Source organism: Oryza glaberrima, chromosome 3 (genome assembly GCF_000147395.1).
Source record: "Oryza glaberrima chromosome 3, OglaRS2, whole genome shotgun sequence".
In the NCBI taxonomy this organism is placed as follows: Eukaryota; Viridiplantae; Streptophyta; class Magnoliopsida; order Poales; family Poaceae; genus Oryza; species Oryza glaberrima.
This window is the reverse complement of record NC_068328.1, coordinates 35,266,776-35,292,933: the sequence shown is the minus strand read 5'-3', so window position 1 is coordinate 35,292,933 and position 26,158 is coordinate 35,266,776. Positions and strand designations below refer to the sequence as shown.

Genomic DNA, 26,158 nt, shown 5'->3' with positions numbered 1-26,158 from the left:
CAAAAATATGTTTTTTTATGGGGGAGGGAGGGAATATATGCAAAGGAACACACACTGTACTATTAATTTCAGTAAGAATTTGTGTACAGTAGTACTCCTATATGCAAAGGAACGTGTCACGCGTGTGTATAGTACTAGTAGTACGTAGTACCACTGAGTAACGGTGATTGTAGCAGTATAGTACGTACAGTAGATGGACAGTACATGGGTGACGTTTGTGGGCAGACTGATCGACAATCGACAAAATAAAGGAGCCGGCGCGGCGGCTAGCGGCACCAAGGAATCGCCCAGTTCCAGTTGGCCTGCCTTCTCTCTTGATCCTTCCTGCAGCTGGCTGCCCTCCCTATACTATGCCCAAGTCGCGACAAACTATGATTAGCTGTTCCAATGCTTGAGAAACTTTGAGAGGCTATGACATGTGAGTCCTATTACTAATGAATCCACATATGAGTAACTCGTAAAAAGATAATATTGTGTTAGTTAATGGACTCTCTTTACAATGCTCGCTACTCGATCATTATTACTACCAATACTTATATATATATATATATATATATATATATATATATATATATATATATATATATATAGAGTAACTTATAACGAAGGACGTAAAATGAGTCTATATCTTCTGTGATATTATACTAGTACATGTGTGTGCATTATGCACATGTAAGTATATGTTGGCTAGTTGTGCAAAACATCTTAGTGACGGATATGTAAGCACGCTAATTAAGAAAGTAGTCAACTACTATCATGGAGAAGATTTGCATTTGATAAGTGGGAAGCTGATCGAAGAAGGATCTTGGCATGAAAAGACGAAGCTATCCTAACATAGGATGGAACAAATTAACTGAATGTTGTAATGCAAATGGTTATTTGGGATAGTAATGGCCGGTCATATGAGCTGCCTATAGATCACTAGAGGTCTGTTCATATGCTCTAGAAGCTGAACTTATGGCCACAAATGAGGATGGAAGTGTGTCTTCAATGGTCAATCTTTCCGGGTGATACTAGAACTGTCTAGCTATATGCAATAATTCACGTGATGATAAATGACAAAATGGACAAAAGATGAAGCTGTCCTAACCAAGGATGCACCAAAATGAATGTTGATGGATATAATGCAAGTGGTTCAATTGGAACCAGCTTTAAAGAAAACCAAAATTTTAAGATTAGAAAGCCCTACTGGGCATATGTTGGTTATGCTCTAAGGTTCATGAATGATGAAATCCTTTTCCCCAAAAAAAGAACAAACAACCCTATCGTTTCACTTATACTAATGCCTATATGCCAATATTTAATTTCAAAACTTATATTTTTAGTTTTTTCATCATAATTTATTCTACCACATTTGCTTTTGAATCGCTAAGAATACACACACATAAAAGTTTTACTCGTGACTTCTTTTTTGGTTGTTAACAAGTAGTACTAATGGATAAGTATAAGTACAAGGAAAACGATGGGGCTGAAAGTCTGTTTCGAGGAGTATTGTGGTAGACGTACTCTGTTGGTGGAGAAGAGGATAATTAGTAATTACCTGAGAGTTTAGTTGAGTGGAGAGATTAAGAGCATGCAGAGGTTGAATATATACATGGAGAGAAGCGCATTGGATTGAAATCCAACGAACGCGATCAGATGATTGAGATTTGCCTAAGAAATAGCCAATCCGTTGTGTCTAAGTGGAGTGTTTCTAGGTACTTGTCGTTGTTTTTCTTCTTTTTTTTAGAGAAAATGTCGTTGTTATACTAGTAGGTCGATAGGCGACAGCAAGCGGCCTCGATCAATATATATCGATTGATTTTCATCACTCTGATCGACCCGACCCTGATCCGATAGCTAGGAAACGATCTGATGTAAGTACTGTAGTATAGCTGAAATGTCGATCGTTTCCTAGCTAGCTACTCCCTCCGTCCCAAAATGATTCATAGCTAAAAATGCTTACATTTTGAAACGGAGGTAGTAGCATACATGCAGCATGGCATATGCATAGTGTAGTATATACGACTAGTCATGTATACTGATCATCTCAAAATGCTGATACTATATCTAATCCGGCCATGCCGATGCCCATCCCTTCCCATGTTCTTTTCTAATTGCATTGTATTTTCTTTCGATTCATAATTCTTGACATTTTACATAAATTTAAAGTTAAACTTTTATAAATTTAATGGTTAACAGCTTTAAAATATTTAATTTTTTTTAAAAAAACTAAAACAATATATATATTTTCCTTATAAATTAGTATAATAATAAAAATATATTTTAGAGACCATGTAATTATCCAAGACATTACTAGCTAGCTAAGCATCTTGATCGGCATCTTAATATTTGCTCTATATATGTATTCATGTCCCTTCGTTCTAGAATATAAGTATTTTTAGAGGTGGTCCGGTTATTAAGAAAGTTGGTAAGATTAAATGATATGATAAGTGAAGGTAGGTGGGAAAATTAAATGGTAGAGGATTTTGATTGGTTGAGAAGAAGTTGTTATATTTTGGAATAAATTTTAAAGGCTAGAAGTTGTTATATTTTGGGATAGAGGGAGTAGTATTAGTTATATTTGCTTAATTAATTTACTTTTGATGCTAGTATATTATAATCAATCCCTTGAAGTTGATATCTGATATTTCTTTCAGTACTAGTATTAAGCTGAGCTGATCGATCTCTCCCGGCCAGATCTCTATCCGTAACCACTGAGGCGCAAGCATGAAAAGCTAGCTATAGAGATTGGTCAGTAACGTACAGTAGCACACACAGTGCAGCAGAGAGAATTGCATTAGCATTAGCATTAATTAGCGTTAGCACGTGATGCAATGGAGCTATAGGTAGCTGGAGGAGACTAGTCATTGAGTGTATATATCACCAGTTTGTTTTGTACGTCCTGCTGCCGCCGTCGTCTGATCTACAGTACTACATAATAAATACTATATGTAGAGTATATACGTACAGTATGTACCTATGTCCTTTGCCTGTCTGAAAGGAGAAGCATCGAGCATACATACAGTATATATAGGTCAGCAGCTAAGCCAGCCATTTTCTTTTGAGAAGTAGAAATTGAAGCAACCCTTGATAGATCGATGTTACTAGTAATCGATTCATATGTCTCTCTTTGTTTGTTTGTTTGTTTGTGTAGGTAGCTATAGTATATAGGTAAAAAGCAGAGGGACGAACGGACGGACAGGGGAAACGACAAAAGAGAAACCAAACACAACAACACATTTACACATGCATGCATCATTCATATCGTCCTTGAGCTTCCTGCATATCGTCCGATCGATCCCCATATCCCATGGATTGATCGAGTGACAGCAACAACTGGAATAATTAATTACTCCTACAGCAAGAAGAAATCAATATATTTTCAACATATATATTACATCTATATATAATATAATATCGTACGACCAACAATAGTCGACATGCATGTATATATAGATCATAGATGGGTACGTGCAAACCAAATGATATATGGAATTAAAACAGGCCGGCCGGGATAGATTAGATAGATAGATCTAATTAAGCAAAGCATGCATGTAGGAGTAGCTAGGAACTGAAATAATCGCCAGTATATATCTAAGCCGGAACTAGTAATTAATTAATTAATTAATGGATGATCGATCGATGCTAATGGTATAGTAGTGTAAGATGGATGGATGGATGGATGGATAATAGGAGTATATAGCTAGGACTAGGAGCTAGGAGTATATTGTTGGTTGCAGGTGACGATGATGATTAAGCCAGTCGGAGAAGGCCTGAAGCGTGCGCATGTCGGCCCTGTAGTGGCGCTGCGTGAAGTCCAGCAGCGCCCGCCACGTGAAGTCCGGGTACACCCTCGGGTGGTGGTCGTCGACCAGCTCCTCCGGCGGGCGCACCACCGTGTCCATCTCCGGGCAGAGGAAGAAGGCCAGCGAGCGGCGGGGCGCCGTGCTGTTGACGACCGCCCGGTGCAGGCAGCTGCGGTACCTGGCGTTGGAGAGCGCCATGAAGGTGTCGCCGACGTTGACGACGAGCGCCCCGGGGCGAGGGCGGATGGCGCGCCACCGCCCCTCCGCCCACACCTCCAGGCCGCCGACGTGGTCCTGGTGGAGGATGGTGAGCGAGGTGGGGTCGCAGTGCGGACCGGTGCCCAGCGTGTCGAGTGGCCTCTGGCACGCCGGGTAGTAGTTGAGGCGCATGATGGAGTCGTTGCGCTGGAAGAATCGCCGGAAGTAGTGGCGCCGGTCTCCGACGATGCCCAGGCTCTCCCCGAGCACCTCCATCAGCTCCAGCGACAGGCGGCTCATCTCGTGGCAGTAGCGCGAGTACACCTCGCCCAGCCGCCGCCCGTGCTCCGCCCCGAGCTTCCGCACCAGGTACTCACCCACGCCCTCCTCGCCCTCTTCATCTCCAGCCGATGAGTACCGGAACGACAGCGTCTCCTTCCACGGCAGCTTGGACGCGAAGCGCCCCGTGAAGCTGCTGGCGTAGCCGCAGCTCTCCCCCGCGCGCCGCTGCGCCCGCTGCTTCTCCCCCAGCGGCAGCGTGAAGAAGGCGTCCATGCACCGGTGCGCCTCCTCCAGCAGCGCCGCCTCGATGCCGTGGTTAACCACCAGGAAGAAGCCGTGCCTCTCGCACGCCTCCCCCACCTGCCGGACCACCGACGACCTCTCCGCCCCCGCCCCCACGTCGATCAGCGCCACCTCCAGCTCCTCCGCCGCCACCGACCCGGGGCTCTCCTCCGCCGGCCATATGAACTGCGACGGGATCTCCGTCTGCCCGCTCAGCACCGCCGCGTCGAACACCACCTCCTGCTCCTGCTGCACCACCATGCTCATTAATTGTTGATAATCTAGCTATCAATCAATTAATTAACCGATGGAGATATGATAGATTTAACCTACAACTAACTAATAACTGTATTTAACTAACTAGCATAAGTATATCATCCAGTAGTAGCTAGCTCCGAGCTAACTAAGTACTCATCCCCAGCAGCTGGATCGACCGACTGCGGCTAACTAGCTGCTGCTCTCTCTCACTCCCCTTCCCGCCCTTATATACACGCTGCGCCAACAGATCGATCGATCGATCACGGCATCAACCTCGCTCGCTCCCCTAGCTACCTTCTTAACTCTCTCTCTCTCTCTCTCTCTCTATCCCGGCATCAATTAAAATTACTTATCTCTTCTTTTCCATGAGAGAGAAAGATATCAAGAGCGAGTGAATGTGAAAGGGATGGTGCCACAACCCGGTATTTGCTTAGCCCACTCTGCTCTTTGTACCCAGCCAACGGACCACACGGCCGCGGCCACATGCGGCTTACCCTAGCTATAGGGTTTTGGATCTGTAGTGTTTATTCTTTTTTTTTAAAAAAAAATCGTTCTAGTCGAAAGTCCTTACTTGCCTGCCTGCAAAAATCAGTTTTGCAAGCAGCCTCCTCAACAGATCCATATGTGAAAATGGGTTTTCACGTGCACCTGTGATGCCCACACGTCAAAATACCATATCCAAAAATGAGTTTTGGCCATTTGCGAAAATTATTTATGTAGTACTGAGTTTTTCACTTGGGCCAATTTTATCTTGGACATGCAAGGGTTATCTAAATGCAAGTTTTTTTTTCTTTGGCTGGCGTTGCAGAAGTGTTGTTGTACTGCGACATGACGCTACGTCGAGATTTAGACAACCACTTCACATGTTTGATTTTTAAAACGTGAAAGCCACGTTTATGCAATTTACTCAAGTAGAAACTACAAAACACCCCAGCGCCCGTGCCACCACCAGATTGATGACTGGACAAACAACTCCGCAATAAGGTCATGTTACTCTAGAGAGACCTAGAAATTATTGCGCGTTCACAAAAACCTAGAAATTATTACTACATTAATAAGAAAAACAGAAAGATTTACATTCCTAGATTGTGGTTGGTCTAGATTATAAATTAATAGATATAGTTGTATATAAATTATAACAGGCTAATAGAAATAAGAGAGTTGTTTATATTTAATTCAAGAATTATATATTTTAAATCCAGCTTCACACAAATTTGCGAAAAAAATGGATTGAGGGTTGGCTTCGAATAGGATCTATATAATTGACCATAAACTGAGGTAATCTAATATGAAAAGAGTTTTGATAGGGTGAAAATATATAAAAGCATGGCCTTTGAGAGGCCATACACAAGCTGAGAACTGTCATATTAATAAGAGAGAATCCCTTATATGCCACTAGAAATTGACCAGTTCCCTTACACGCCAATTAAAATTGGCTTCTCCCTTATATATCACTGGTTAAGTTTTTCCACCCTTTTATGCCATCCTCAGCACTGCAGCATTAGTTGACTGTTAGTTGCATGTTAGTTTTTTTTCGTAAATGACCAATATGCCCTCTCAACTAAAAAAATGTGTAAACTTCAAAAAATCATAACTATTTTATTTTAAATCTGTTTTGAGTGAACAAAATTTTGTCCGAACCAATGAAAAATGCTCTTTGTATTAAAAATATTGTTGGAAACTGTATGTTTCATGCTTATATTGAAAATTTATTTGTGATGGTGATGGCTAAAATTGCATATAATGCAAAAAAGAATCAATTTTCATATGTTGTATCCAGTAGCTATATTAGTATTAAAATACCTATCATTGGTTGTATACCAACTCTCAAGGGCAAATGCGTCTTTTTTACTATGAAGTTAACGGTCAACTGACGGTGGAGTGACGGCAATGGCATAAAAGGAATAACAAACTTGAACCGGTGGCATAGAAGAGAGAAGCCAATTTGAAGTGGTATATAAGTGAACCGGTTAATTTGGAGTGGTATATAAGGGATTCTCTCTATTAATAATTTGGCCTTCTATCTCTAGAGAATATTATTCTTTTGTTGCATTAAGGAGCATATCCAGAATTAAATTAGAGGGGAACTCTTATTTTTCTTTCTACCCTTCCTACTCTTCCTCTTCTCCCTCTTCTTCTACCCTCCCTTCCTCCTTAATACAATGGTGATCTAACGGAATAGGAGGACTCGAGTTCCCTTAGCATCTACGCTGGATTTATTTTAAATATTTACTCATATATGGATTATTGCTCGATACTTTTTTGCTTTTTCTGTGTGTGTTTGAATCGTCTCAACCATCGCAACAGCTAGATATATATATCTACGCTCCATGCATGCATATATATCAAGCAGTTGGTTTAAACTTAATGAGGACGAAGATAGCTGCTAGCTGGTGCCATATGATCGATCGATCCATTACATCTAGCTAGGCAGCAGCGCAGCTAGCTAGCCTCAACTAATTTGTCTTTCATGTATTTTGTCTGTTGGCTCCCAAACAAATATATGTCAGATATAATAAGTTAACTATACATATATAAAATGTACTGCATGCTACAGCGTAGATCGATCTTGGAATTAGAGATTGTTAATTAATCTGGCGTACCGATGGATGGTTTTGGCAGTACGCATGTCAACCACGCAATTAACATCCTAATCTAGAATCAGCGAACACGATCGAGCTAGAAGACGGCACACAGCTAGCTAGTACGTCTTCATGCATATTTCTCTCTCTCTCTCTCTCTCTCTCTCTCCTTGATCATGCATGCTGATGCTGCTGGCTCTGGCTCTCTCTTCCATAGAACTATTACAGCCAGAGCCAGGCCACATCATGTTGATGCATGTGGTCCAGCAATCAAGACAAAACAGCAGATAGATAACTAGCTACCCACCAAATCGCTCTTCTTCTCTTGCGCAAAGATTGCATTGTACCTTCCATCCTACCCGTACATATATAGTATATTATTGAGTGAGACTACGTAGTGGTATACCGTTTCAATAGAATAACGTATGATATCAGCACGATACCAAATAGGTATCAGATCTGGTATATATACCTCTGGTACCAAACATGATACCCCACAAGTATCAAATCTAGTATTTAGGTATCATGATGATGTCAGTATGATACCCTAGATATCGGATATGATACTTTCAGTATACAGACAGGGGTATATGTCGAGCTAGCTCGCTCTGGCTCATTTAGATAACGAGCTAGCTTGACTCGGCTCGTTACCTAAATGAGCAAAAAGTGGAGTTCGGCTCGGCTCGGAAGCAAAGCTCCAGCCAGCTCGTTCTGGCTCGCGAGCTGGCCGGAGCACACAATGTGTAAGGTAGACATGGATAGGAAGGAGGGACTAGGCAGGTGTGCCGCTTATTGGAGAAGGGCGATGGCAAGGAGCCTGCTTAGTCGACATCTATCTTCTCAGCCTACCTTCGTGGCCACCAGCGTCGTCGGTGCCGGCCTGTCACAACCATCATATCCTCCTTCAGCAGCGAGCGATCCACCTACCGATCGAGGTGCTTCAACCTTGGCACGCGATGTAGCTAGATGGAGAAGATGAGCTGCTTGTTGATATTGGCGATCGAGGTGGCCGCAACGAACACCTTGCTCGGCGGTTCTGGCACCCACAGGAGCACGAGCTTCGTTGTCGTGCCCGTGCACCGGAGACGACAAGAACTTGCCCCTCGCCGTCGGCACCACAACAGCAGCCACACATGCCTCCCCGAGCTCCTCTCAGAAGCCGCGGTGCACCGGAACCACACGGGATTAATTGGAAAAGTCAAAGGATCCAAGTTGATGTACATGTACTCCTTCCGCAAGAAGCAGCAACAACGGCAGCATGGTACATGATCTAGTGTCTCTGGTATCAAACATGATACTCCGTAGTTGATGTCAGCTATTTAGTTGGAACGATATTACCATTTATGCATACAATTAATAGTAATGCATCTAAGCTGATCTATATATGCAAACAAGCTAGCTAGTAGCTATATATAATAGCCAAAATGGATATACAAAGTAAGGCTACATCTTTTTTTTATATATATACTACTATTATTATGTATGTTAATTTGTTAGCTATTCGTTGGCGCAATGTAGTAATTAATATATTACAATTTCCCGTCTGGCTAATAATATTTGTTCTCTTCAATTTTTGAGAGATTTGAAGATAGTAAAATTATATTACATTTTCAGCCTCGATCTCTTAGTTAACCACTGATAACTATCTCGCTTTATAAGAGTACGTCGATCGATCTATAATATGAGACGAATGTATCTGTGTGTGTGTATATATATAAGTGCGTGCATTTTTATATATGCATGTATAGGATCATATCATTAATTATCACCCACTAGCCCGGACTGGACTGCTAATGTTGTTGTCACCACTGACACAGCACACTTGTGTGCAATTACTAGCTAGTCTAACAATTAATTAACAGGTGACGATGACATCTCTTGTCGGATTAATTAGCACGATGTACTTGCATATTAGCGAATGGTCGCAGCTACTGTATGCATGGATCAACTGCGATCGATCGAGCGTATAAATGTATGTACAATTAAAAAGTTTGTACACAGTCGCACGTATATATAGCTAATTAATTATGAGTATTTTGTTCTGGCATTAAAATGTATTTTTGTGAGATATATATGATATTTAATTACACTATATGATCCGCATATCTATTAATCATCTCTCAAATAGAAGGATATTTGGCAAAATCCAAATCAATTTGTTGGAATTTGCACAATCATAGGCATGTTCCACGTTAAACCTAAATTAAGCTAGCCAGCTAGGTAGGTATAGCAGCTAGCAAAAAGCTGCGACTAGCTAATCGATCAGATTACTTGGCTCCTGGCATATCTGCGAGGGTTATTAATTTCTTAATTAATCAGGCAATTTTTTGTTTGTTTCGGCAACAGCAGCTACCACATGCATGGATGCATATCAGTACGCACAGTGCGTTCAACAAGTCGATCGATCGATCGTGCTTGCATATTGCGGCTATAACTAGCCATCCTCTGTAGATATATATAGATCGATGAACACTTGAACAGAACTGTGAAACTAACAACAAACATGTACGTACTACCTCCGTCCCAGTTACATAAACAAAATCACTTATGGCTCTTTGAATTACAAGAATATAAAAAAATACATAATTCTAACATAAATACAAGTGTAAAACAAAGCATTACAAAACACATAAATTAATATCGACCGTTTGAATTAGACCACGGGAAAAACACAGCAATCGGGTAAGAGAGATAGGCTCTAAGAAAATTTTCTAAAATATTGAAGCTCATGCTAAGTTTTCTCAAAAATTTATATGTAATAAACCATTACATAGAAATTTCATAAGATTTGAAAAGCTTCTATATAGTCGTATCCTTTATATACACAAAGGGCCAAATAGAAAAAAAAACCATTAAGATTTAAAGTCTTATAAAGTTTTGCATAAATCTTTTGATTTAAAAGGACACAGGGGTAATTAATATATATGGTGCTAGCTAGTTAGCTAGAGTATCATGTAACGACGAAATAAACAGGTCAGGTACTTATATTGCATACGTGTCGACTAGACATCCCATATACATGCAATTTATACATCACACACGCACCCGCAGACGACGTACCCATAGCTATATATAATATCTAGAATCACTTGATTGTGATCGATCTCTGCTGGCGGCCGGTAGAAAGATCATTTGGTTCAGACGTAATTTGCAAACATATTAGGCTAGACATAATTAACAGAAGTATTAAATTAAATTAATTGCATGTTTTATGCATGTCTAAATATGTTTTCTAAAAATCTTTCTTCCACTATACTCCCTCCGTTTCAGATGTAAGTCATTCTAACATTTCTCATATTCATGCTGATGTTAATGAATCTAGAGAGATATATATATGTCTAGATTCTTTAACATCAATATGATGTGGAAAATGCTAGAATGACTTACATTGTGAAACGGAGATAGTATTATTTAGACCGTTTGTTCTAAACTTCTATGTAGTAGTATTTAATTTATCTCTGTGATCATAATACGTGGTAATAATACGCTTAATAGTCTAAATTGAACGGTCACAAATGGTAATTTGATCCGTAAAAAATAGTAATGTCATGATAGGGATTGTGTATTCTATGTAGTAGCTACCGTCAATGGTAAACGTTGAAATAGAACATTTATCAACGGTATTTTTAAATTTTCTTCTCTTGATTTTTCCTTTTAGAAGTTCAAAGTATCTTCTCTCTCTTAATTCCATTAAATTCATGTAATTATATTCCTATTAACCATCCAAGTTTCTATGTTTTGATTTCATATGTTGGATTTACCCATACATGACATTCTATAATATTGTGTTTTTCATGCATGTTTTATGCATTTTTTCAGATCCTGCGTTCCAAATTAAGGAGCCCTTAAGATGTTTAAAAAATAAAAGACTTCACACGGAGAGAAAATATTGGGTCGTGGTGAGGGTTCTTATTTTCCGCTGTTCCTTAATCTGTACAGTAATGTTCTTGTCTTGGTGCCGCCTAGCAATTTGGTTAGTTTGCTCAAAAGCATTTGCTGTCATGACACAAGCATTCATGTAGATGTACTATTCCAGTCATTACAAAAATCCTTTTGGATTTTGCCTTTTAGTTGTAAGCTACTGCCTATATTATCATAATGTTGCAACCTACAATAGATTTTATTCTAGAAAAATAAATCTGGATATATGCCTCATGTCTAGATTCTGTCCTAAGATAGGTCTCATTCCATTCTAGATTGCTATATTCTAAGATGGAGCTAGTGATTGTGTTTACTTAGCAATTGGACAGTATTTTCGTCGTCGATCATTTTGCATAGAAGGATTAACATAAAGTATATATCAACCGTGCATGCATGTTTAAGGGCTTGGAATATGTACTATACAGCTAGCAAAGTACAGTAGCTAGGGTAGAGTGGCAACAAGGGAATCCAAAATCGATCATACGGTTTTCCGGATTGGATCCGATCAGACAACTGTGAGAGGGAAGCTTGGAATTAAGAGATCAATATATGCTAATCTTTTCTTTTTTTAAGTATATGACGTCGTTGATTTTTTTGAGATACGTTTAACCATTCATATTACACAAAATATTTATGTAATTATCATTTATTTTATTTTGACTTGATTAACAAATATTCTTTAAGCATGACTTAAATTTTTTTATATATTTACATAAATTTTTTGAATAAACGAATGATCAAACGTTAATAAAAATATTAATAATGTCATATATTAAAAAAAAGTAATACTACTAGTAGCAGCCTGTATATATGTATGTACACCTGCTACGGATGAGTCTCCTCTGACGTAAAATCAGAGGGACTTTGTCACTGATATGTGGTCCACATATCAGTGACAAAGTCTCTCTGATTTTACGTCAGAGGAGCGCGATCCACCTGCTACATATATGCTCAATTCAATCCCTTAATCTTTGCAAAATAAGTACAATGCATCCAACCAGAATACTAGCTTGCTATATATAGGAACCTGCAAATTAAGTTTAATTTGAGAAGAAAGTTAGCATAAGCTATGCAAAATTTCTTTTGTGTGTGTGTATTACTACCAATCGATCTATCTATTTATGGTTCTTTGCCAAAAGACACTTTATCCGTTATTTTAATATATTCCCCCAAATGGAGAGATAAAACTTTACAAAAAAGACGATTTTACTCTCGGTTAACCTAGCTTAATTCAAATTTAAACACAGTTTTGGTATAATTTAAATATATTTTGCAAAACTCAAAAGTTGCCTAGAATTACTGAAATCAAATTCATTCAATTTTTCTAAAAAAGAAATTTGAAATATTATTTTTGAGTTTTGACATTTTTTGTAGAATAGTTTTGATTTCCGTAATTTGAGATAGCTTTTAAATTTTGCAAATATTTAGAACCAACTAAAATTTGTTTGGATTTGACCATACTAGATGAACCAAGGGTAAAATCGTCTTTTGCAAAGTTTTATCTCTCCATGTGAAGAGGAAATATTAAAATAATAGACTGACTTTTTGATAAAGAACCACAATACTAAAGTATTTAGCCACAAAACTAGCCGTCCTTTTAATAAATTGGTCCTTTTTAAAAACTTATTTCGAAACTAGTTTCTAAAAAAAATTAAACCAAAAATAGGCCGTGGATTCAACACCATAGGCCTTGATGCTGAGCTATAACGGCTCAGCACCAACGGCTCTAATTCGAGGTGGTATGAATTTGTTGAGTCATCCGGAGGTTCACGACGCTGAGTTCACGATCTAGCCATCTTTAATTTGGTGTCTGGCTAGTCTCTAGCTAGCTGATCAATTTGTCTTTTTTCTCTTTTGCCCTTAATTATTTAAATATGTTCTTGAGCAAGCATATGTATGTAAAGTAGCAAGTTGTGCTTGGGATTCCCTTTTGGTTTTGGAATTAAGGAAACCAGCTCGGAAGTACTGATGCAATCATTTGTGGATTAAGTACTGCACGCATTAGATCAATGCGCACAATTACAAGCTAGCTAGCTCTAGCTTGAGGACCAACAGCCAACCAGTCTGTCTTGTCATTTAATTCGACGAATCTCCAAGAACTTACTCCCTCGGTCCCAGAGTGGTGTGTTTGCAAGAGCAAATTCCAAACACTCTCCTTTCGTTTTTCACGTGCACGCTTTTCAAACTGCTAAATGATGCGTTTTTTTACGAAAAGTTTTTATACAAAAGTTATCAAAAAAAATTCATATTAATCTATTTTTTTAAATTAGCTAATACTTAATTAATCACGTGTTAATAAACTGCTCTGTTTTTCGTGTATAGGAGATGGGTTCTTATTTCTTGACCCCTCACGTTTATTTCAAAATAAATTTATTTTAAGTAATTATTTTTATCAAATTATGTGCGTAGTGCATTGATAATAGATAAAGAGAAAAATGATTGTATTAGAATTTAATAAAGTTATGATATTATATTTTTTTATATTGGTATATATGTGTAGTATGGATGAAAAATTAGTGCTAGTTAGTTTAAGATCTAATTGGCTTGTAACCCTAGATCGAGAGCACTAGCAATTAGGAGTAAGTAATTAGTTGCAAGTACAAGAGTACGAACTAGTAAATTATAATTAGTTAGTTAGGCAGCAGGGACCGGGTGTAGTCAAGTTGCTGACATGTAAGATCGATCAGCTTTACTGCGTTTAGCGATAGTACGACATAATCGTTTATGCAGAACAACCCCAAATCTGTTGTACTAGTATACCTTTAACAACCTTACTTCCGTTGGTTCTCTCTCTCTCTCTCTCTCTCACCGGTAAATTATTATAGACAATAAGCTGCAGTTGCATGCATTATATATATATATATATATATATATATATATATATATATATATATATATATATATATATATATATATATATTATAGCTGATCACCTCTACTGTACCGGATCGGATACACAATGGCATGCATGTAAGTCTTTATTGAGAAAATTCCAGTGTAATTCCGAAATTCGAACTTCTATATATATTCCATTAATGTCCCTAAGTTTTCTTCAGTTCTCGATGTAGCTATGTTTTGGTTTCTATATCCTTTTCATATATATATATATATATATATATATATATATATATATATATATATATATATATATATATATATATATATATATATATAACCCCCATCAATTCCATCAGTTGAATTTTTTTTCTCAAAATGGCCCTGCAACCCTTATCTCATAATAACACTGTCACGGAAAACATTCCATCCAAATAATCCCAGTCTGAAAAATAGATTGAAGAGGAAGAATTGCCTAATATGTTAAATCAATAGGCTCAGTAAAAATGGGTAAATTTTACTTTATGCCATCTTTTAATACTAATCTTTCGCTTTACCTGGGCCACTCTTTAACCAATGTTCAGTAATCTTGTCTTTGTTTCACTCTAAATATCCCGACTCTCTTCTTAAGCATATGAACAACCTCAAGTACGCTGGTTCACTCTCATCAATAAACTCCCTCAGCTATATGTAGACCGTATATTTGACATATGATAAATTAGATATGGATGGAATATAAGAGTTGAGGATAGTCCAAAGTGCCATAAAGGTAAAATCATCTAATATAAAATGAAAACATTGGTTGAAGGGTGGTCCAAAATGAATCAAACATCAGTAATAAAAGGTGGTCCAAAGTGAAATTTATGTAAAGAAATAACATCCTACTAATTTTTATTTTAAAGATATATAGTTTGATGCTGATTATAATGAATTACAAAATTCACTAGTACGAAAACCATTTTTCGTGGCGGCCATTTTAGATTTTCGCTGGCGGAATTTGGAGCCGCCACAAAGCAAAGGCCAGTGAAGATCAGAATCTTCGCTGGTGGTTGTCTTAAGTCAGCCGCCAGCAAAAATCTATTTTTACTGGCGGTTGTCTTACACTGACCGCCAGCGAAAATGGATTTTCGCTGGCGGCTGTGTTAAAACGACCGCCAGCGAAAATCAAAACCATGCAGCTACCCTAGCCGCCAGCGAAGAGGAAATTTGAAAAGAAAAAATATGAAAAGAAAACACTGCTCCGTCCACCTCCATCAGCGCTCCGTCCACAAATCCACATAAATTTACATCAACAATTTACAGCCAAAAATTCCCATTCACACAAGCATTCAAGCATCACAAATATCACCAAATTAACAAAAATTTGAACATCAAGCATCAATCCAAATACATTGCATCACAAATATTACAAACATCACAAATACAGAGAACCGCCGGTGGCGTCGTCGCACTCGAGGTTGCCGTCGTCGTCCTTGAAGTCCCCTCCACCATCACCGCCGCCGCTGCCGAGCCCCGTCGGCCTCAACCGCCTCCACCTCGACGCCGCCAGTGTCAAGCCCCGCCGCAGCTTCCACCGCCTCCGCCTCGACGATGCTGCTGCCGAGCCCCGCCGACCTCCACCGCCTCCGCCTCGCCACCGCCGCTGCAAAGCCACACCGCACGCCAGATCTGGGAGGGAGAGTGGGTGGTGGCAGTGGGGGAAGGGAAGGAGGGATGAGCGGGAGAGAGAGAAACCTGTGGAGATGTCGCCTCGCGCCTCCCCGTCGCCGGATCTCCTCCTCCCCCTTCCTTTGTCTTCGTTGACCACTCCCCTCCATCCAGATCTGGGAGAAGGAGAGGGTCCAGAGGGAGGGAGATGGGGGGAGGGGTCGGCCGTTGCTTCGATCCGCCCGCGAACCTCCGCCTTGATCTGCCCGCGAGCCGCTGCCTGGATCCGCCTACGAGCCGCCGCCTGGATCCGCCCGCGCACTGCCGCCTGGAGATGGTTTGCCGCCGCTGGGCATCTTTGCCTGCTGGGAGCACCGCCGCCCGGAACTGGGAGAGGTGGGAGAAGGCCCATGCCCGTGACCCCGTCGTCATCGTCGATCCAAGGGCCTAGGGCCGCCAGATCCCGCCGTCAGATCCGCCGCCACCGGCCTCCTGTCGCCATCACCATCGCGGCCGGAAGAGGAAGGGAGAGGGAGAGGAAGGGTCGAGGCCGGAGGGAGGAGAGGAGGAGGGCGGCGCAGATGGAGAGTGGAGGAGCTCGCAGCGCGGAGGGAGGGAGGACGGCGCGGTTTTTGTGGGCCGGGTAGGTGGGTTTTTAATACCGGAAAACACTATTCTACCGATTTTTGCTGGCGGGATCTTATGAGGACCGCCACAAAAATAGATTTTTCGCTGGCAGGGAGATAGGAGGTCCGCCAGCGAAAATGGCTTCATCTTCACTAGCGGCCAATGTCACCAGTCCGCCAGTGAAAATGGTTCCATTTTTGCGGTTTGTTAGGTGCGCCGCCAGCGGAAACCTCAACATCTTCGCTGGCGGCCCGCTTAACTCAGCCGCCAGCGAAGATCAGTTTTCACTGGCGGTTCGAAGCCCCCTACCCCCAGTTACATTTTTTGCTGGCGGTTTGAACAAATAGCCGCCACCAAAAATAATTGGGTGACGTCGTGAAAAATTATTTTCTATAGTGATTTCAATATAATTTTATCGTACATTTTTTTTAGATAATGGATTAAACCGGCCTCTACACCCAAAAAAGGATGTACACAGCCCCAACGAAACTTACAAGAGTACATAGACTCACACCCTTACACAAGGTTTAACACCATCACAAGCAACTAGACCCGAGCACTTAGGCTCTAGCAACAGCAATTCTTAAAAAGTTAATACAAAGTTTCAACCATACCACACAAGAACAAGAGAACATTAATCTCCCAATCTTTTCCTTAAGTTCCATCCCTTCATTGCGAAAAAGCTAGAAACTCTCATCTCTAGGATCAAGCAACCTTCTCTCACTTTTTGGCCATCTTCCTCCTTAAGTAGCAAAGACCATTGTCTTGTCCAAAAAGTCCCCCTGAAAATCACCTGCAACAGAAAATTAGTATTGGAGCCATTAAAGACTACATCATTACGGCATAACCAAACCGCCCAACACAAAGCTGAAATCCCCACAAGGATTTGAGCTCTTAGCTTGGGTTGAACCCCCTTTAGCCAATTGCCGAACATACTAGCAACATTCCTAGGCGGGTGAATTCCAAAAGATATATAGACTGCATTCCACATGAATCTTGCCAAAATACAATCAAAGAAAAGGTGTTGAATTGATTCGTTAGAGTCAAAAAACAACACTTAACATTACCCTTCCACTTCCTTTTGGCTAAATTATCCTTTGTTAAAATTACTCCATTCTTTAAGTACCACAAGAAAATTTTAATTTTTAGTGGTATTCTGAGTTTCCAAATCATGTCCTTTTTAGGAACGACTTCCTTGTACATGATTGCTTTGTACATTGAGTTAACTGAGAAACGTCCATTCTTTTGTATCTCCCACAAAAAGGTATCATTCTGCTCGGTCAATTGTATTGATATAACCTTTGAGAATTTTATCGTACATGCATACAAATCGTAGTAAAAGTAATCCATAAAAATGGTGCTATATTGTACTAACAACATATCAATTGATATTGTTATATCTAAGAAAGCTACTTTGGAACTCTGAATACCCATCATCTATAGCCCTGATTTGTTGACAAACAAATTAACTCTTCTGCGGGAGCTAGAACGATCGATCGACTAGCTAAGGTAATACTACTATTAATTAGCAGTAGTATTGATCGATATATCTCTGACAAAAACGACAACAAATAAGACAAGGAAGGGTAGAAGATCTGCAGGTAGGTGCATGTTTGGCATGCATACATACATATGATCGATGGATGGATCCAGGCCTGTGTATATAGCTAGCGAATGCAACTAGCAAGCAATCATATATATCCATGCTTAGTACCATATGTCATGTCATGTTCCATACCGGACGGACTGGCCGCCTAGCTTGGATCTTCCCCCTGCTTTTATAATTTGCCTGCTAATTATTGTCCCCGCGACAAGAGTCGAGAAACAATATATCGGACAAGAGTTAGCTAATACTAGCAACCAACATATTAATTAATACCATGGGCGATCTTATGTTTGGAGCTAGCACATGATGGATGGATGGATCGATGTACGTATGCTGAGCTAGAGAGGCTACTAGCTAAACGTATACTACTGCTCTCTTCGTCTTATAAAAAATCAATCTAGTACTGATGTGTGACACAAATCCAGATATAATATATCCAGATTTATATGGTATTAAGATGCATAACATTCATTCAGTTCTAGATTCGTATTTTTCGGACGGAGTGAGTACTTCACATTGATAGCTAGCTAGGGGCCTTATGAATTGTCAGTGTTTCTTTTCGATCTCTTGCCCACCATGTGCAAGCCTCCCTAGCTACTTGCCATGTATGCACACCCACCCTTCCATCTGTATTTACAATTACATACTACTCCTTCCGTTTTAAAATATTTGACACCGTTGACTTTTTAAGTACGTGTATGACCATTCGTTTTATTCAAAAAATTTAAGTAATTATTTATTCGTTTCATATCATTTGATTCATTGTTAAATATACTTTCATGTACACATATAGTTTTACATATTTCACAATTTTTTTTAAATAAGATGAACGATCAAACATGTACTAAAAAGTCAACGGTGTCAAACTTTTTTTTTTGAACGAATCGACGAGGCCGTCAATTTCATTGGATAGAGGAGACAAAAACTGTAAAAAAAAGGATAAAGTACAGAAAATAAAAAAAATATTTTGAAACGGAGAGAGTATATAATAATCCACTGCGTATTAAGTGGTGGCAGGGACATAATTTGGAACTTGTGTACGTGCGCTGGCCTACGTGTTGCCTCTGTGGTCAATTTCATGAGAAAGATGGGCTAATGCGCCAAGCCGGCCCCCATGCGTTCGTTCGACCGCCCGATTCCGATTTGGACATATTAGGGTTCTAGCTAGATAGCGGGTTAGAGAGGGGAGCATTGTGATTCTGTGAAGAAATAAAGTTCGAGACTTTGAGGCTTAATTAGAGCTAACTATAGTCAAATAGATCAACAGACACGGTTCGGTCTGACACGACCGAAGCACGGCCCGACCGATACGCCGTGTCATGCCTTGCCCGCCCACGGGCTGTACCTATGGCCTAGGCACGGCCCAATAAGACTCAGGACGTGCCGTGCCGGCCCGAAGGCATGACTAGCTTACTGTGCTCGTCCTTAAAATAAGTCTATTTTGTCTCCCTCATATCTTTGGATTGTGTCTTATATGGCTAAAATAAGTCTATTTTGCCTCCCTCATCTCTTTGGGCCGGCCATCGACGGGCTATGGCATGCGGGAGTGTTGGCCGTGTCGGGCTGGCACGTCGTGCCAAGGAAGAGGCCCAGCCAACACCCAACGGTTGAGTTAGGCTAGCACAGGCCCGACAACAGTCGAGCCGTGTCGTGCCTGGACCGGACCAAAACTCCATGTTGTGGGCCGGACCGTCGGACTACGGGCCTTTTGGCCAACTGTAGGTGTGGGTGGCGGAGATGGACAGGCTACAATGTACTTGTTTGTGATGGACGGAGTACCGGAGCTACGAGGAGAGAGAAGGAAATCGGGCAGGGTCGACCACATGTGTAGGGTCCGTGGGAGGAAAGGAAGATACAATGGTTAGTAGGCAAGTGTGGCGGCAGCCTATCTAGTGGAGTAAACTGTCAGAGACGAGAGAGGAGATGCATGTAAGGAAACAGCGCCACTAATAACCATTTCTATTATTAAAAAAATAACACCAGTGATCGATCGACCAGTTAGGTAAGGCGGGGTATGCCCAATGTAGGGGGGGGGAGGGGGCAAATCTGGTCGCTGGGATAGATCCATCGGAATGAGGTACATCGTGGGGCTGAGCTCACTACTATGTGAAATCATGATGGTTTAATATTTGTGTTGAATAATTGTCAAAGGTAAGTGTTTATGAAAAACACGGTGAAGTGTTTTCTGACCGTGAACAGGGTATACGTCTCTAAACGAGACCGGCAGTGATCACTTATCGGACATGAGGTGTTTGTGCGGTATGACCGGGCAGCCTAACGGTCAGACCGGGGTGATGTATGGTTTGAGTCAATTTCGGGTTATTTTAGTGGATATTCTATATTGTTTCATGTTTATGGTTTGTAGATGGTTTCTATACGTATATGATATTGTTGTGTGCTGATGTGAATTAAGTTGGTGCGACCTTATGCTCGGATATGGTCTCTTGTTGTTCATGTGCATATATTGCTTAAGGCCTCAGATAGTATCGCTAGTGATGGATCTGAACTAGCTTGGGAGAAGTTGACGTCTAGACGGTTAACGAGATTTTGTGGGATACTAAGGCTAGAGAACAATGCACGTGAGGATGAAGATTTTCGTATGGCATATAAGGGAGATTACGTGCGTATGGAAAAATGAGTCAAATTTGGATTGTGGTCCAAGTTTGAGGAGATCTGAGTTTGGAGTTGTATAGGGATGTTGTTTCCCTGATTTGAAGGGTTTCCTTTGTCATTAGGATTCCTAATTATAGTTCAATTTGTGGCAAAATACAACTATGTTTTGGTATAAATAGAAGAGGGGATGTGGCTTAAGTATCTTGACTTTTTGGAAAGGAAAGTCATGGTTTGCTTTGAGGCTTCAATTCTAGTTCGTGAGTTGAGAGCTAAGTGTTTTGGATGCACTTTATAAACACATTTTGATGCAATAAAGTTATTTTTTGGTCCCAACGGTCATACCGGCATCATGCGAGCGGTCTAACCGACGATAAATGGGCGATCACACTAGCGACAGCGAGCATGTCGGCAGATTTGTTAACCAAGAGCGGTCTGACCGACAGCTACAACGCGGTCCGACCGGACGCAACTTTATTAGGTTTGAGGTTCTTTTAATTCCATAAAAGGATTTATTTTTTTATGTTTTTACCATTCACCCTCCTCTAATAGATTTGGTTCTTGTATTCGACCCTAAATGCCTGCGTGGACTCGGATGGAGATCGGTCGATGATTGTGATTAGAAGCGGAAGAGAAAGAGCATGGGTCGAGTCGGGTGCACGTGGGCTGGTCTCAATGCGTTTGTGCGCATCCCAGGCACGTGCGTAGTCCAACATTTTACTATATCACATCTCACTGTTCCAACCTTATACTCCGTCCGTCCAAAAAAACCATTCCTAGCATCCTAAGGTGGAAATAGTGGAGAGTGAGAATGACTAAAATGCCCTTAATTATTGAAAAAAAGTAGTAAGAGTGATAGGTAGGTAAAGGGTATTGAAGGGATAAAGCTTCTCATTTTTTAACTGAGGGAGTAGATGCATTGCACGAATAATAGTGCATTGTTTACCTTTAGCTATTGTCCCATTTTTATACACCCTACCAGTGCTGGAATAAAGTGTTTATGAATTGACTATTGCTTTCATGATAATTAAATGCTGCTTTCATTGTAGAAAATAATAGCTAAACGTTTGCGGATTGATTGTAATGTTTGAAACATGCAACTGTCTGTGTGTGTGTTTTTATGTGCGTGCGTGCGTGTGTGTTGTGTGGTGGGGGGGCGTGTGTGCGTGCGTGCGTTGCGTGTGTTGGTGTGTGTGGGCGTGCGCGTGTACGTGTGTTTTGTGAGTACATTGTCAGTGGGTAATGTTGAACATTCTTGTTTTGCATGAGAATATGAGATAAGCCTAACTATAATGATGGATGATTGACAGTTTAAAGTGAGCGTGCAGTAACATAACGTATAGAAGACACATAATCAGCCTGCTTAGCATGCGTGGCGATGGACCGTGTTGATCATAATGACGGCCCGTTTATAGCCTAAAATAAGCCTCGTATAGGCGGCCCACTAATGGCTATATTTATTAGAAATAAGTTCACCGGAGATCCTTCAACTTAACAGCGAGATTTTTTAAGGTCTCTTAACCACAAAACCAGAAATCTTCACTCCTAAACTATACAAAACCATCTAATTTGGGTTCTAAGGCAGTATAGATGGCTGGTTTTAATGACATGGCATCCTAGTCAGTAAAAATAATAAAATAAATATGTGGGGGCCCACATGTCAGTGAGAGAAAATGATGTGGGCCCCACATCTCTTTTTTCTTCCCCTTTCTTCTCTTTTCTCCAGTATTTTCTTCTCTTCTCTCTTCTTCGACGGGCCGAGACGGACGGGGTGACGGCGGGCTAGCGTAGCGGTGGCAGACGAAGCAGGCATGAGCGGCGGGGGTAGGCGAGCGCGGCGACGGCGGACGAGCGCCGCGGAGGCGGCAGGCAGGCAGTTGTTTCCAACGCTGGTAAAGAAGCAGAATGAATTGGGGAAGAAGTTGAACCCACGGGAGTACTGGTTCTTGGCCGCGTACCTGCCCGAACGTCGGCGGCTGCATGACGGCAGCGCCATGCATTCCGGCGGCCCCGAACCCATTGTACAGCGCCTGGTCACCTACCTGCAAAGAAGAAAACCCAAAGAAACACCATATAGCTCAAGAAAAGCGAAGCTTCAATTCATCCTTCAAGCTTTATAATCGTTGAGCTATATAGCAAGCAGTAGAATCGTACGGCGCCATTCGGGGTTGAACGCCGCGTCGATGTCGTCCCCCGACCGGTCAGCGACCAGCGACAGGGGAAGGAACCCGTCAGCGCCGCCACCGTCGCCTCTGCCCCTCTCACGCCAGCGCGGCCGGCCGCCTCGCTCCCATCGGCGGGGGTGGGGTCAGGCGAGCGCGGCGGCGAGCGGTCGACGGGCGTAGCAGACAGGCGGAGCAGCTAGGGGCGGAGCTAGAGCGAAATGGAGGGTGGTGCCACTTGCTTAATTTACTCTACTTTAGATCGAGTTTAAGCTCATGCGGGTGCCTAAGTTTGCATTGAGGGGGGTGCATACATGGTGAAAATAGATAAGGTATAGCTAAAAAATTTTCTTAACCGGGTTCCTGGGCACCCCCCCTAATATATACTAGCTCCGCCCCTGGAAGCAGCGATGGCCGGTTAGTTGTTTCGTCTGCCGCGGCGGCGGCGCCAGCAGCACACGCAGATCTAGCTTCGCCACCCACTCCGCCGGCTCTCCGCATGCCGCCCGCATCCCGTGCTCACCCATCGCCGCCCGCTGCCGGCGAAGAGAGAAGAGAGAAAGAAGAAGAGAGAAGAAAAAAATGTGCAGCTGATGACATGTGGGTCCCATGTAATTTTTTTAATTTCTTTTGCTGACTAGAATGCCACGTCACCAAACCGAGCAAAAATACTGCTATGGGACCTCCTTTGAACAGTTTCAGTGAGTTTAGAGGTACACATTTCTGGTTTTGTGGTTAAGGGACCTCGAAAAATCTCGCGGTTAAGTTAAGGGACCTCCGGTGAACTTATTCCTATTTATTAACTTACACACCCATGAATAAGTCTATTGTACATTCCTCACCTCTTCGATTTGGATCGAATCAACTCTGTCAACAGTAAAAACTGAATATAACGTTTCTCCTATCTTCAAAAACAGGTACAAATGGACTTCCTCAGTTGTTTCTCGATCGAGTGGCTAAGATGTAGGATATATTTTTTAAAATTTGCAATAATACAGCAAAAGCACAAGCTATACATGCAGCTTCCAGAAATAAAGCAGAGTAAAAACCTTGGAAAAATCATTAATAATATAAATATATCGAAAACAGTTGGTTAAACAGAGTAGTCAAGAGTCGATCGATCGATGTACACGGAGACAAAATCAAAGACCTCTCTCATCACTTGGATTAATTAATACTAGTAATATTTAGAGACTCTTGGGCAAGCATAGAAATAATTAGCAAATGAGGATGGTGATGCAGGAGGTGTAGAGGCTAGGCAGCAAGGGAGGGGTGGTGGTGGTCAGAGTTGGGGATGGTCTCCTTGTGGAGATGACCGTCTCCCTTGGGGACGATGAGACCGAAGCCTCCTTCCTTCCTCTTGTACAGGACGTTCATCTCCCCGGTCTTCTCGTCTCTGAAGGCGTAGAAGTTGTGGTCCACATTCACTAGCTGCTCCATCGCCTCCTCCACCGACAGCGGCGGCATCTCGAACACCTTGGTGCGCACCACCTGCATTCACAGTTGCATTAATTTGGTTCATGAATGATTTGATTTATATGCATTGATCATGCATCAGACTGCAGACCTTGGTGAGCACCGTGTCCTCGTCCTCGGCGCCGACGGCCTCCTCCAGATCCTTGAGCTGGGCCTGGGCGTCGTCGTCGTTGTTGTCGAGCGATGATGGCGGCCAGTCGGAGACGGGGGGCTTGGTCCCCTTGAGGTGGCGGACGTCGGTCTCCTTCTCCTTGATCTTCCTGAGCTTCCTCTTGATGATGGAGGAGGCGAGGTCGATGCTGGCGTAGGTGGACTCGGCGTCCTCCTCGGCGCGGATGACGCCGTGGCGCTTGGTGAAGAGAGTGATCTCGCACCTGCAAATCTTGGGACCTCGGCTGAGCTCGCCACCGCGGGCGGAGAGGCGCACGTCCACCTCCTTCACAAGCTGGCTGTGCTTCGCCACTGCTCTCCCCGCCTTCTCCTCGATGTGCTCCTTCACCTTCTCATTCAGCTGCACCGCCACGCCACGCACGTACGCTTTTCATTCCATTCCATTCCCATCTTTATTTTTCCACACAACGCTCTACCGCTCCTCCCAACACATTACTACTTTATCATGACTCTGCTACCGTAGCTATCCCATATACTCCCTCCGTATTTTAATGTACGACACTATTGACTTTTCGAGTAACGTTTGACCATTCGTTTTATTTTTATTTTTTTTTGCAAATATGAAAATGTTTATCTCATGTTTAAAAAATATTTGATGACGAATCAAGTCATAATAAAATAAATAATAATAACATAATTTTTTTAATAAGACGAATGGTCAAATGTTGGACAAAAAGTGAACGGTGTCATACATTAAAATATGGAGGTAGTAATAAGTAATAGGTCCATATTACTATTCCGTTGCAACGGGTATACAGTTAGTTTTGTAGTAATTTTTAATCTCTCTAGTATAAAAAGAATTCTAGTGAAGCAAATTACTACTAATATAACCAATAAAGAAGAATGTAGTTTCGTTGAATTCTACTAGTATTTCATAAAGGTCCAATTAATAAAACAAATACTCTAGTTCCATTACCGAATTATATATATCCCTCTGTTTCAGGTTATAAGACTTTCTAGCATTACCTGTAATCATATATATGATAATGAATCTAGAATATTATCATATATATGTGAATATGAGTAATGCTAGAAAACCTTATAATATGAAACGAAGAAAATACCAGGAAACGAAGGAAATACCAGGGAAGCAAACTAGTGGTAGCAGTAGGTGAGGAGGAGAACCTTGACGTTGCGGCCCTGCATAATGAGGCGGACCGAGGAGAGGGGCCCGTCCCACGACATCCGCACGGACACGGCGCTGCTGCGGCGGCTCTCGGCGGCGAGCAGCGGCTGTGGGTGGGCAGCAGCAGGCAGTGCGCGGCCAAGGAAACCGGAGCGGAGGGGCACGGAGACGGAGACAGACGGAGGGAGCTGCAGCTGCTTGACATGGTGATGGTGATGGGAAGGAGGCGGCGCGAGGGCCATTGCTGCGGTGGTGGCGGGAGCCATTATTCCCCACCACTAATAGCTAGAGAAGAAGAACAATGCTCTGCTCTCGCAGTCTCGCTTCGCTAGCTACCTACTGACTGGAGTGGAGTGCTCTACTGCTGTTTGCTTGCTCTTAATAACAAGAGAAGAGAGAAGCTTGAGATGGCTGGCTGGCTGGATCTGGAACGAATTCTGGATGGATGCACAAAACGAACGACGAATTATCTCCCCTACCACTACTACTGATGAACTACTGATGAGCAGCAGCAGACAAGCGTCTAAAAGGGCGGAGTAATGTGGCGATGTGGATTGATCTTATCCAGTGTCTGTCGACGTTACCCA

The 26,158-nt window shown here is 41.8% G+C and overlaps 2 protein-coding genes across 2 annotated transcripts; both read right to left on the bottom strand.

The window, feature by feature from the left end:
* Nucleotides 1–3,357: 3,357 nt before the first annotated feature.
* On the bottom strand, nucleotides 3,358–5,120 carry LOC127768887 (gibberellin 20 oxidase 1). Its single transcript, XM_052294554.1, has one exon. It carries the CDS (start codon nucleotides 4,815–4,817, stop codon nucleotides 3,699–3,701), a length of 1,119 nt encoding a protein of 372 aa, XP_052150514.1. The 5' UTR covers nucleotides 4,818–5,120; the 3' UTR covers nucleotides 3,358–3,698.
* Nucleotides 5,121–23,848: 18,728 nt separating this feature from the next.
* On the bottom strand, nucleotides 23,849–26,106 carry LOC127765632 (ribosome-binding factor PSRP1, chloroplastic). Its single transcript, XM_052290574.1, has 3 exons — nucleotides 25,571–26,106; nucleotides 24,366–24,785; nucleotides 23,849–24,289 (listed from the first exon to the last, which is right to left on the bottom strand). The coding sequence occupies exons 1-3, from the start codon at nucleotides 25,835–25,837 to the stop codon at nucleotides 24,053–24,055; spliced, it is 924 nt and encodes a 307-aa protein (XP_052146534.1). The 5' UTR covers nucleotides 25,838–26,106; the 3' UTR covers nucleotides 23,849–24,052.
* Nucleotides 26,107–26,158: the final 52 nt, after the last annotated feature.

What these genes read in the sequence shown, in the direction of transcription:
- LOC127768887 (XM_052294554.1), bottom strand. Translation starts at nt 4,817, where the DNA reads ATGAGCATGGTGGTGCAGCAGGAGCAGGAGGTGGTGTTCGACGCGGCG.
- LOC127765632 (XM_052290574.1), bottom strand. Translation starts at nt 25,837, where the DNA reads ATGGCTCCCGCCACCACCGCAGCAATGGCCCTCGCGCCGCCTCCTTCC. An exon ending in TGCAGGGCCGCAACGTCAAG is followed by an intron (nt 24,786 to 25,570) that starts GTTCTCCTCCTC and finishes GTGGCGGTGCAG; the next exon opens with CTGAATGAGAAGGTGAAGGA. An exon ending in AGGACACGGTGCTCACCAAG is followed by an intron (nt 24,290 to 24,365) that starts GTCTGCAGTCTG and finishes CTGTGAATGCAG; the next exon opens with GTGGTGCGCACCAAGGTGTT.